We start from the raw sequence: 9,711 nt of genomic DNA on the forward strand, positions 1-9,711 counted from the left end.
AGGGGAAGGGGGTGAATTGCAGGCGCTGCGACAGCCTTTTGTCGTCAAAACAAGGAAGAGGCGGCAGCCCGGTTAGATGGCCTGGAAGGTTTTCTCCTCAGGTGAAGCAGAAACACCGCGGCGGCGAACGCCTCCGAAACGCTACAAACCGTTTGGGCTCAGCCGTGCGCAGGAGGAAAAACCGGGAATAACGTTTGTGCCTGGTTCTTCGTGGAGAACGGGCGGCTCTCACTTCATTTATTTCTCCTCAGGTTAACGCGCTTCTGAGCGGTGCTGATGAGTCTCTTCCAATTTACCGCTGGAAGGTTGGTTCCCCAAGCGTACCGTGGGCTTCAGGCTGCTGCTACTTCAAAGAAACAGAAGTTTTCCTTAGAGATGGCTCGTCCCAGTTCAAGTAAGGCATTTCTCTGTTTCCTTCCATGCCCTGGGCAGGCATTTAAGCTCGACTTGAAGTTCTAGGAGGTTTTATGTAGTAGGTGGAATCGATTATTCAAAACGTTAAGAAGAGCTTTAAGCTGATTTTTTTTTTCCAGCTGCAAAATTGTCTTCTGTGGATAGTTCCAAAAAAACCCCCTCTTATAGCTGCAGTTAGCGTGGTTGTCTGGTGACTTAAGCATTTATAATTTATGCTCATAAATGTGTGCTAATTAATTGCATTTCCTTTTCATAATCCTAATGGGTAATAAAACTCAGTCCTCGTTTCTTTCTACAAGAATTATGGAGGGCCTCGAGCATTTGTAACAACTCGGGAGCAGGGTATTGGGTAACCCAGGAGCTTTGTTCAGTCTGGTACTAGTAAATATCCTCTTTTTGTTTGGGTTTTTTTTTTTTTTTGTTTAGTTTTTCAATTTGAGGATGTGTTTTCATTTGAAAACTGTGCACAGAACTTCACAGGTGTAATAGTAAAATCCTCAGTAGTTGGGTAGCCAACTTGCTTTTTCTGTCGTCTTGAGCGTCAGCATTTGGCTGCTGTCAGAGGCTGGAGGCAGGACCAGGAGGGCTTTTCGCCTCATCTTTACGCATTCAAGGGCTTTGTGAGGTTTGGTTTACAACAACAGATGGGGCATCAGGATCGTAGTGTTCTCTGCTAGGTTCTACGGCGCTCGTGCTGTGGGTCCTGGGACTTCTCCAGTGACTCTCTCTCCTTATAAAAACTTACCCCTGCCTTTGGTTTAAAAAAAACAAACAAACAAACCCAAACCAACATAGTGAATTATAAAGATTAAGGTTGCGATCAGCAGCTCAAAATCTAGCTGGAGGCCAGTCACTAGTGGTGTACCATAGGAGTACTGGAGCCAATCTTGTTTAATGCCTTCATTGATGATCTGGGCGATGGGGCAGAGTGCACCCTCAGCACGTTTGCAGATGACACAAAGCTGGGAGAAGTGGCTGATACACCAGAGGGTTGTGCTGCCATCCAGAGGGACCTCGGCAGGCCGGGGACATGGGCGGAGAGGAACTTCATGAAGTTCAGCAAAGGGAAGTGCCAAGTCCTGCCCCTGGGGAGGAACAGCCCCATGCACTAGGCCAGGCTGGAGCCAGCCCTGAGGGTCCTGGTGGACACCACGTTGACTGTGAGCTAGTGATGAGCCCTTGTGGCAAAGGTGGCTGACAGCCTCCTAGGCTGCACTCGGCAGAGCGTCTCCATCAGACGGAGGAGGTGATCCTTGCCCTCTGCTCAGCCCTGGTGAGAGGCATGGAGCACTGGCTCCAGTGCTGGGCTCCCCAGTACAAGAGAGATGTGGACTTACTGGAGAGAGTTCAGCGAAGGGCCACAGAGATAATTAAAGGTTTGGAGCATCTGACGTATGAGGAGGGGCTGGGAGAGCTGGGACTGTTCAGCCTGGAGGAGAGTGGGCGCAGGGACATCTTAGCAAAGCATAAAAATACCCGATGGGAGGGAACGCGGACGAGGCAGGCTTTTCTCAGTAGCACCCAACGACAGGACGCGAGGCAACAGACAGAAATTAAAACACAGGAGAGTCTGTCTGAACGCAAGAAAACACGTTTTTCCTGTGAGGGTGGTCAAACACTAGAATGGGTCGTGCAGAGAGAGGTGGCGGAGTCTCAATCCTTGGAGATCTGGAAATCCACCTGATGTCCTGGACAATCTGCTCTGGCTGACCCTGCTTGAGCAGGGGGGTTTGGACTAGGCGATCTCCAGAGGTCCCATCCCACCTCAGCCATTCTGTGATTCGAAGATATGTTGCTTTAAAATTAACATCCGAGGTAAACTGGAAGAGATTTTTTTTCCTGTTCTCTCTAACTAACCTGTTCCTTCTTAATCTTGTTTTTAGAAAAATTCAAAGGGAATTTCCCGTCTTTTTCCCAAGTTACTTCACCATGCAGGGGAAAATTGAGGGAATATCCATTCACAAATAGAAAATACAATTGCAAACCTAGAAAATATGCAAGATGCCTCAAAAGGAAATGCATTTTCCCAAATTACCTTAATTTTGAAGTTGATACTTTGTCCCTAAAAGTAAATTTTTTTCATCTCGGGATCTTACCTTAAAATTAGGAAGCAAACTGTTCCTGGGTGGTGGTGGCGGCAGCAGTTGTTTTCACAGTAGCTAGATCTAGTGTGGGGTTTTAGTTAAAGGCTCTGTCTTCCAAATATTGAGTATATTCATAGTTTAAAACACATGTTGCCCCACTGGGCTTGCTGATACACATTTTCAAGGACCTCCAGGAATTGCCCTTCAAATTCCAATATTCCAACAGCAACTCGGAAACGAATTAGTATTCTGAAATTGAGGTCATGGGAGCTGTATGTGGAAGCCATTTCTGGATGCCTGAGTTTGCCATCACCGTATGGCCTCTTATACGAAAGTGTAAGTGCCTGAAGTTTGTTTTCCTTCCCGCGCATAGATATGGCTGATTTTCGAGAAGTGTTTGCCAAAGCGAAGCATATAGCCATCATCACAGGGGCCGGCGTTAGTGCGGAGAGCGGGGTTCCTACCTTCAGAGGGGCTGGAGGTTTCTGGAGAAAGTGGCAAGCCCAGGTATGTACCGGTGGCACGTGTCTGCGCAGCTGCGCCCCTCAGTCCATCGGGTAGGCGAGTGGGAGGAGTCCGAAGCAGCTGGGTACCTCAGAGGGTGGGGGCACTCCTGGTGGGGACAGAGCTCTGCCAGCCGCACCTCCGTGGCTCTTCCCCCTGCCCTGGGGGGCTGCTTTGTGCAGCTGCAGCTTCTTTTCTGTCCTTTGGCTGGTTGTTTGGGAAAAATGATGTTTTTAAAAAAAAATCCTGCTGACCTTGTTTTCTTGCTGCCTGCAGCTTAGCTCTTTGCTCATCTTTTGATACCCTCACTGTTTTCCTACCTCGTGGGGCCTCCCCTGTTTTAAACTCTTAAGATCCTTCTACCAAAATAACAAAAGGTGGAACCAGTGATACCGACTAGTGGTTTTCTTTTAATCTTGGTTTCTCATAATGCTCTTTAAAAATGTTTTAGGATTTTTTGTTTCTGTGTTTGGGGGCAGGGTTCCTCACAGTGTTTAACTCTCCCACACGCTCTCTCTTCCTGGTGTGATCTTGCCAGCGCTGGGAGCCACTGGGGTGGGAGAGGGGGCGGAAGCAGACACCACGGGGCAGAGTGGTGCAGCGGCGAGCAGCAAAACGTGCAAGTTGTACGGGTGCCTCCCAAGTCTGAGCCTGCATGGTGCTGCAAATGTTTCAGGTGACCGTCACACTGCCAGTAACAGCTACCCCAAACGCTGCAGTCACGTTTGCTTTCTTTATGGTTTTTCATGGCAGCATTGATGAAAGATTTGATGAAGTTAAAAGGGCTTGGAGAGATGGTTTTTTCAAGATGGTTTGAATCTAAAGATGTGTTTTTTCTTTCAGTGACTATCAATTCAAATAAAGCATGCGTGCCTGTAAATGCCTGGTCCTTCTGCATCAGAAAGCTCGCATGAAGCGTTTCTGTCTAGGTAGGACTGTGCACTGAAGCACTAGGCTGAGCTGCCCCTCATTTTAAAAAACAAGGCAAAATTAAAGTTAGCGTGAAGAGCGTAGCTTAGATTTTACTGGTGCATAAAAGACAAGATGTTAGACTTCGGTTTTGGCAGTGGCTGTGATTCGACTTGTGTAACATTTAAATTAAGGTAGAAAAGAAATTGCTAGCAAAGGAAATATATCCATACAATGCTGAGTTTTGTGGCTGCTGCGGAAAAGGGAGTTCTGAACACCAAAAATCATGTGCATTGAAACAACTCATCTTCCTTCATGTTGTGCTCATGGTTTGGTAGGGCAGCGCAGAATAAGGCCCGAGTGTGCCATGTAAAACCATGTACTGTGCTACTGATATCAGTTATTTCCTCACCTAATGAGATACTTTGACTTGTCATCCTTGTAAGGGCTATTGAACTACATTCTCATCAACCACATCTGGTTATAAATAATCTGCTTTTCATTACCTGGTTGTGCTGGTAGCAGCCTAAGCGGCAATATGCTAGCAGGCTTCACCTGGGGAGGGGATTTTCTTGCCCTTCCGTTGATGGAATGAATTGTTGTGTCTTTTCCAGGAGTTGGCTACGCCAGCGGCTTTTGCGCGAAACCCTTCTCGTGTATGGGAATTTTACCATTACCGCCGGGAAGTGATGTTGAGTAAACATCCCAATCCTGCGCATATCGCCATTGCAGAGTGCGAAAGGCGGCTGAGCAAGCAAGGAAGGAGCGTTGTGGTCATTACTCAGAATATCGATGAGCTACACAGAAAGGCAGGCACAAAGCACCTCTTAGAAATTCACGGTAAGGATCAGCTTACCTGTCTACTACAGGCCAGCAAACCTGTGGGGGGAAGAAGAGAGCGCAGGATAAATCCGTGGAGGAAAGAAATTTGTCTTTAAAATGGTAACAGCTTGCATGAAGTTACTCACAGTGTCACCCTGGAAGTTGCTTTGGGTACTTCATAGCCTCCCCTTGTTTCTCATCTTTCTGTTTTTAGTGGATGCTGACAGTACACAGCAACTGGTTCTCCCTTCCCAGTTGCGCAGGTTTGCCTCACATCTGCTTGAATACATGAGAATAGTGACACTGGGCTGATTTTGCTTAGAAAAGGGGGAAAAAAATCCACTGAGGACTTCAGCTCCGTGGTACTGCTGGTGCCACACCAGTATTGCCGCCAATGAAAAGTCTGTTGGGGAGACTGGTCTCGCCAGCCCTGGTGCTCTCTGCTCCACTGCCTGCCGCTTTCCCTCCGTCCTGTCCTGTCCTTCAAAGACCCACCTGTGCGGCCCCTGGCTACAGGAGGCAGAAGGGGCTGGCAACAGCTGGGGTTCCCTTACCTTTCTCTCCTACCCCTGGTGGCACTCCCTCTCTCTTCCCTGTAGTTAGTGGCATTCCTCGCTCCCGCCCTCCGTCCAGTAAAGTCCAGAGGAGCACAACGCAGGTGCAGCGTGTGAGGGTCAGCAAGGCTTTTGGATCAGATGAAATACATCACAGGGGTGGGGAAAACGGAGGGTGAGTAGGCCCCTCTCCATTGCGGCTTCACGCTGCAGGCCCTGCCGCAGAGTGGAAGTCTCCCAGGACAAAGTCCCATCTATGATGCTTCTTAACTCTAAGTATCATGAAAGGTTCAAATGGGATTCCCCACCGCTACTTTGTGATCTGGACGCGGGAAACCCACACAAATTGTTTTGCAGTTGTGGATCCAAGGATAAAGCCTTGGGTTTAGTTTAATTTTAGTCTTAGTCTTTACAAAACTCAAACAATTTTAAACTCTTGGCAATATTGTGCATCGCTACAGCATGTTACTAACGCTATAGAAGTCTTGGGGTTGGGGAGTTTTGTGTAAAACAAGCCAAGTGTTAACCAGCGTATTTTTTTTAAGAAAATGTTTCTGGTTTAAGGGGAAAAGCAATAAGCAGAAATCATCTCCCTCAGTGATATTTCCAATACCAATTTTCCTCTGAAGTACTGGTACGAGGCTGTGTCTTACACGGCGAGGTAGAACGAGGTGACAAATCATAGCTTAGAGGGGCTGTTGCTGCTCTTCACTGCGGCCTTTCAGCTGAAAGGGCTGCGTCTGTCTTTGCCGGGCCCGGTCGGTGCCTAGCTGTGACGCTGGTCACCTCGGGTTGCTGAACAAAAGCGTGCGTACGCGCTGCGTAAAGTAGCGTCTCGTTCATAACGCTGCCAGGTTTCAACGCTCGCCTGTTAACGTTCACGCAGTGAGTTACCCACAAGGTACAGTCTTCAAAGTCAAATAAAGGCTGTCCGGGATAAACGCAACCATTTGTGCAGCCATGCCTCAGAGCAATCCCTTCATCCCCGCCTGATGTTTTCTCTTTGTGCGTTTCAGGTAGTTTATTTAAAACTCGGTGCACCAACTGTGGAAACGTGGCTGCCAATTACAAGAGTCCCATATGCCCCGCATTGGCCGGCAAAGGGTAAGGCGTCTGCCTTGTAAACTCCCTGTATTGTCTACTTGGTCTGCTGTTCAATAGGAGAGGAGCCATTTTAGGAGCGTACGGGGGTTTCAGCCGACCACCCCATTTTCCTTTAATAGTATTAACGCTTAGATTTTACACAGCTGTTCCAAAACACGAGTATACTGTTCGGTAACTTCAGTGAGAGCCCATGATCCTGTAGGTCTGTGAATGAGTAACTGTTAACCTCTAAGTCAGCGCAACATTGTGTTTTAATTAGAACAATTTCAGATGGTCTGAAACTCTCACACTGGACGTCAACTAATTGTCTTTGAGAACGTGTGTTTACTCCCATCCTCCTCACCTTCCAGGTTCTTTATTAAATCGGATGCTTATTCCTTAAATCGGGCTGTCATGGCTTGATACATGGATTGTCCCCTTCTGCATCTCTTGAGGCCCCAGTAGCTTTTGTCCTTCGACTCATTGATAAGATTCTTGTGACTACAGGTCGCGAAATACAAATGTGTGAAACAATCGGGAGGGAAGTATCAGTTCCCAGGATTTCTGCAACTTTATTTAGAGTTGCAGAAGGAGTCTTTGGTCTCCTTTTTTTTAGCCACCCTCTTTCTTTCACCATTAAAAAAAAGGCGGGCAGAGGGGTGGGACAGGCATGCGCTAAGATTTTTAGGTTTTTTTTTCCCTTTGCATTTCACCAGATCTTTAGATAGCTACATAAATATTTGTTGTGCCTTTGACCGACTTTGACCAGCTTATTACAGCTGCTTACCGCTGGGATAATTCTGGATAAACGCCTGCCTGCCCTCTGTGTGGTATTTTAGGGTTGTAGTAGATGTCGAAGTTGGCTGAAGTTGCAAAGGTTCCTTGACTGGAGAGCGTGCTTTAGAGAATACTACATTTTTCCTAATATATAAAGTGCGCTTTGTACGACTGAGTGTGTATTTCAATTTTGTGACTTCAGGGCTCCAGATCCTGAAACAGAAGACGCCACGATTCCAGTTGAAGACCTTCCTCAGTACGTATGGACTCTTTGTTTTTTGCTGTTACCTCTTTGTACTTCGTGCATCTCAAAGGCTTTATATTCCTGTCCACGTGGTTTTGGAAGGACACGGAGATGTTCCACAGGAGAAAAAGGCGCGGGGCTTTTCCCAGGAGCACTGAGTCTAAATCTAAACCTGACGTTAGGATGGACAGCAGACACCAGGACCAGGAGCGTGTACTGGAAGTTTACTGTGATGCTAAAGGAATCGCATGCTTTGTGTAGCTGGGCATCAAGGGGAAACATGCCTAAATTCACGGGGTTTATAGTAAGTGGAGTAACGGTAGAATTGCAGGAAGAGAGTAAGTGCTACACAGCAAACATTTTGTAACTTTGCAGGTGCTACCTGATGTTGCAATCAGTCTGGAACCCCCTGCTGGAGCACAGCCGCTTGCAGGCGTTCACTGCGCCGCGGCCCCTTTTTTTATAATGGCCCAAGCTTTGCCTTCACTCCTTGCGGATGCAAGAAGCCACTGTATTTTTCATCTGGTTCCTAAGGAAAAGAGGCTAATGTGATGCTTCTGCCTTTCACTTCAGTTTTTCCTTAAAAACCTGTTGGCCGGTTTGTTAAAGCTGGCGGGGCTGAGGTCTGTGGCAGAGAATGTGTTTCAAGTTTCAAGCATTTCAGAGGCTGAACAAGGGGAAGAGGCGATTAAGCTGAGCAACCGTTCAGCAACCCGTTCTGCGTGATGGGGCAGCACGCGTGTACTTCCACCAGCTGCCTTCTGCCCAGCGCGTGGCAGAGGAGGGTGTGGGGAGGGCTGCGAAGGAGGAGGGAGGAAAGGCGAGGGCAGGTGAGACATGTCCGAATGAGAACGAAACCTGCTGTGCCGTTTTGCAGCTCGAAACATCCACGTCAGCAGGGTAACGCTGCCCCTTTGTGATTTTTTTTTTTTTTTTTTTTTAAACAGGTGTGAGGAGGACGGCTGCAATGGGCTCCTCCGTCCCCACGTTGTGTGGTTTGGTGAAACCCTGGATCCTGACGTTCTCACAGAGGTTGAGAAGGAGCTTGAGATATGTGACCTCTGCTTGGTAGTGAGTGACGCTTTTCTTACCTAACCCAGAAAAGGAACGTGTACAATTTTATATACATTCATTCAATGAACAGCCTCTGAACTGGCAGGGAAGCCTCGCTAAGGAGGTCGCACCTCCCAGGTAAAGGAGATGCATCTGCACTTCCCCAAGGGAGCTCAAAGCCCCTGAGGGAATCGCTAGCGTCGAGTGTAAAACATGAAAAGACCATGAAGTTTGAAAATTTAACTACTTGGGAGCTAACAGCTTTGGCATGTCCTTGTCTTGCTCAGCTGGCACCTGCGGTCCGCATTTGGTGTACACAGGTGTTAGAGGTTCAAGTGTTAGAGGTTAGCTAATACTCAAATTTCTCAGTGAAAAACTGGATTATTTTGATGCTCAGTTTAAAAAAAAAAAAAGTTACAAGATGTTGTAAGAATGTAGCTAGCTGTTACTGTCTGCTGCTTTTTTTCCTGAGGTGGTTTACAGGCCCTGTAGGTTCCAGATCGCTGACCAAAACATTTGCTCAAAATATCATGTACTCTTCAGAAAATAACCTCAAGTAACAGAAAGAACTTCTTGTGTGGTTTTTTTTTGGTTTTTTTTTTTCCTCCCCTGAAAGCAAAGTCTGCTATTTTGTTTCTGGGATTTTTTTGTTCATCTACAAGTAAAATCCCCAAACAGGCTTCTTTGGGTTGCGTCAGTGAAACAATTCCCGATTCTTACGCTACGTTATTTACTTATGCAGTGACACTAAATATAGATACTGGTCTGGTTCCATGTCTGTAGGGAATCTTCCATGCTTCAGTGGTTTTGCAGATCCAGTGTTCCTAGAAGAGTTCTTACCTCGTGGGTCGGTTTGGTTTCGTCTGTTTAACTGCTGGCCTGCTACACTCGTGATTTTTTTGTCCTGTCCCTGCAGGTCGGGACCTCCTCCGTGGTGTATCCTGCTGCTATGTTTGCCCCTCAGGTATCCGCCAGAGGCGTGCCAGTTGCAGAATTTAACACGGAAGCTACTCCTGCTACAAACAGATTCAGGTAAAGCTGTTCAGCTTTAAACTAGCAACCCTTGGTCCCCTCTGTCCTCACTGTCTTTTGCGCTGAACTGCGCGAAAACCCTTGAAAATGTTTAGCGTTTTCCCCCAATGCTTAAGAAATACTGTTTCCTTCTAGTAAGGAAGAAAAGATGGTTCTTCTTTCTCGGTGGAATTAATTCACACCGACGAAGAGGCCACGTGCATTTTTCGAAGTGCGAGGCCGCAGCGGGCGGCCC

General features: G+C 47.3%; 1 protein-coding gene across 1 annotated transcript; it reads left to right on the plus strand.

The window, feature by feature from the left end:
- Positions 1–252: 252 nt before the first annotated feature.
- Positions 253–9,480, plus strand: SIRT5 (sirtuin 5). Its single transcript, XM_035893462.1, has 7 exons — positions 253–394; positions 2,872–3,005; positions 4,526–4,751; positions 6,304–6,391; positions 7,350–7,403; positions 8,339–8,462; positions 9,361–9,480. Exons 1-7 carry the CDS (start codon positions 277–279, stop codon positions 9,478–9,480), a joined length of 864 nt encoding a protein of 287 aa, XP_035749355.1. The 5' UTR covers positions 253–276.
- The last annotated feature ends 231 nt before the right edge of the window (positions 9,481–9,711 follow it).

This window comes from Egretta garzetta, unplaced genomic scaffold (assembly GCF_000687185.1).
Source record: "Egretta garzetta isolate BGI_Z169 unplaced genomic scaffold, ASM68718v1 scaffold14, whole genome shotgun sequence".
Lineage (NCBI taxonomy): Eukaryota > Metazoa > Chordata > Aves > Pelecaniformes > Ardeidae > Egretta > Egretta garzetta.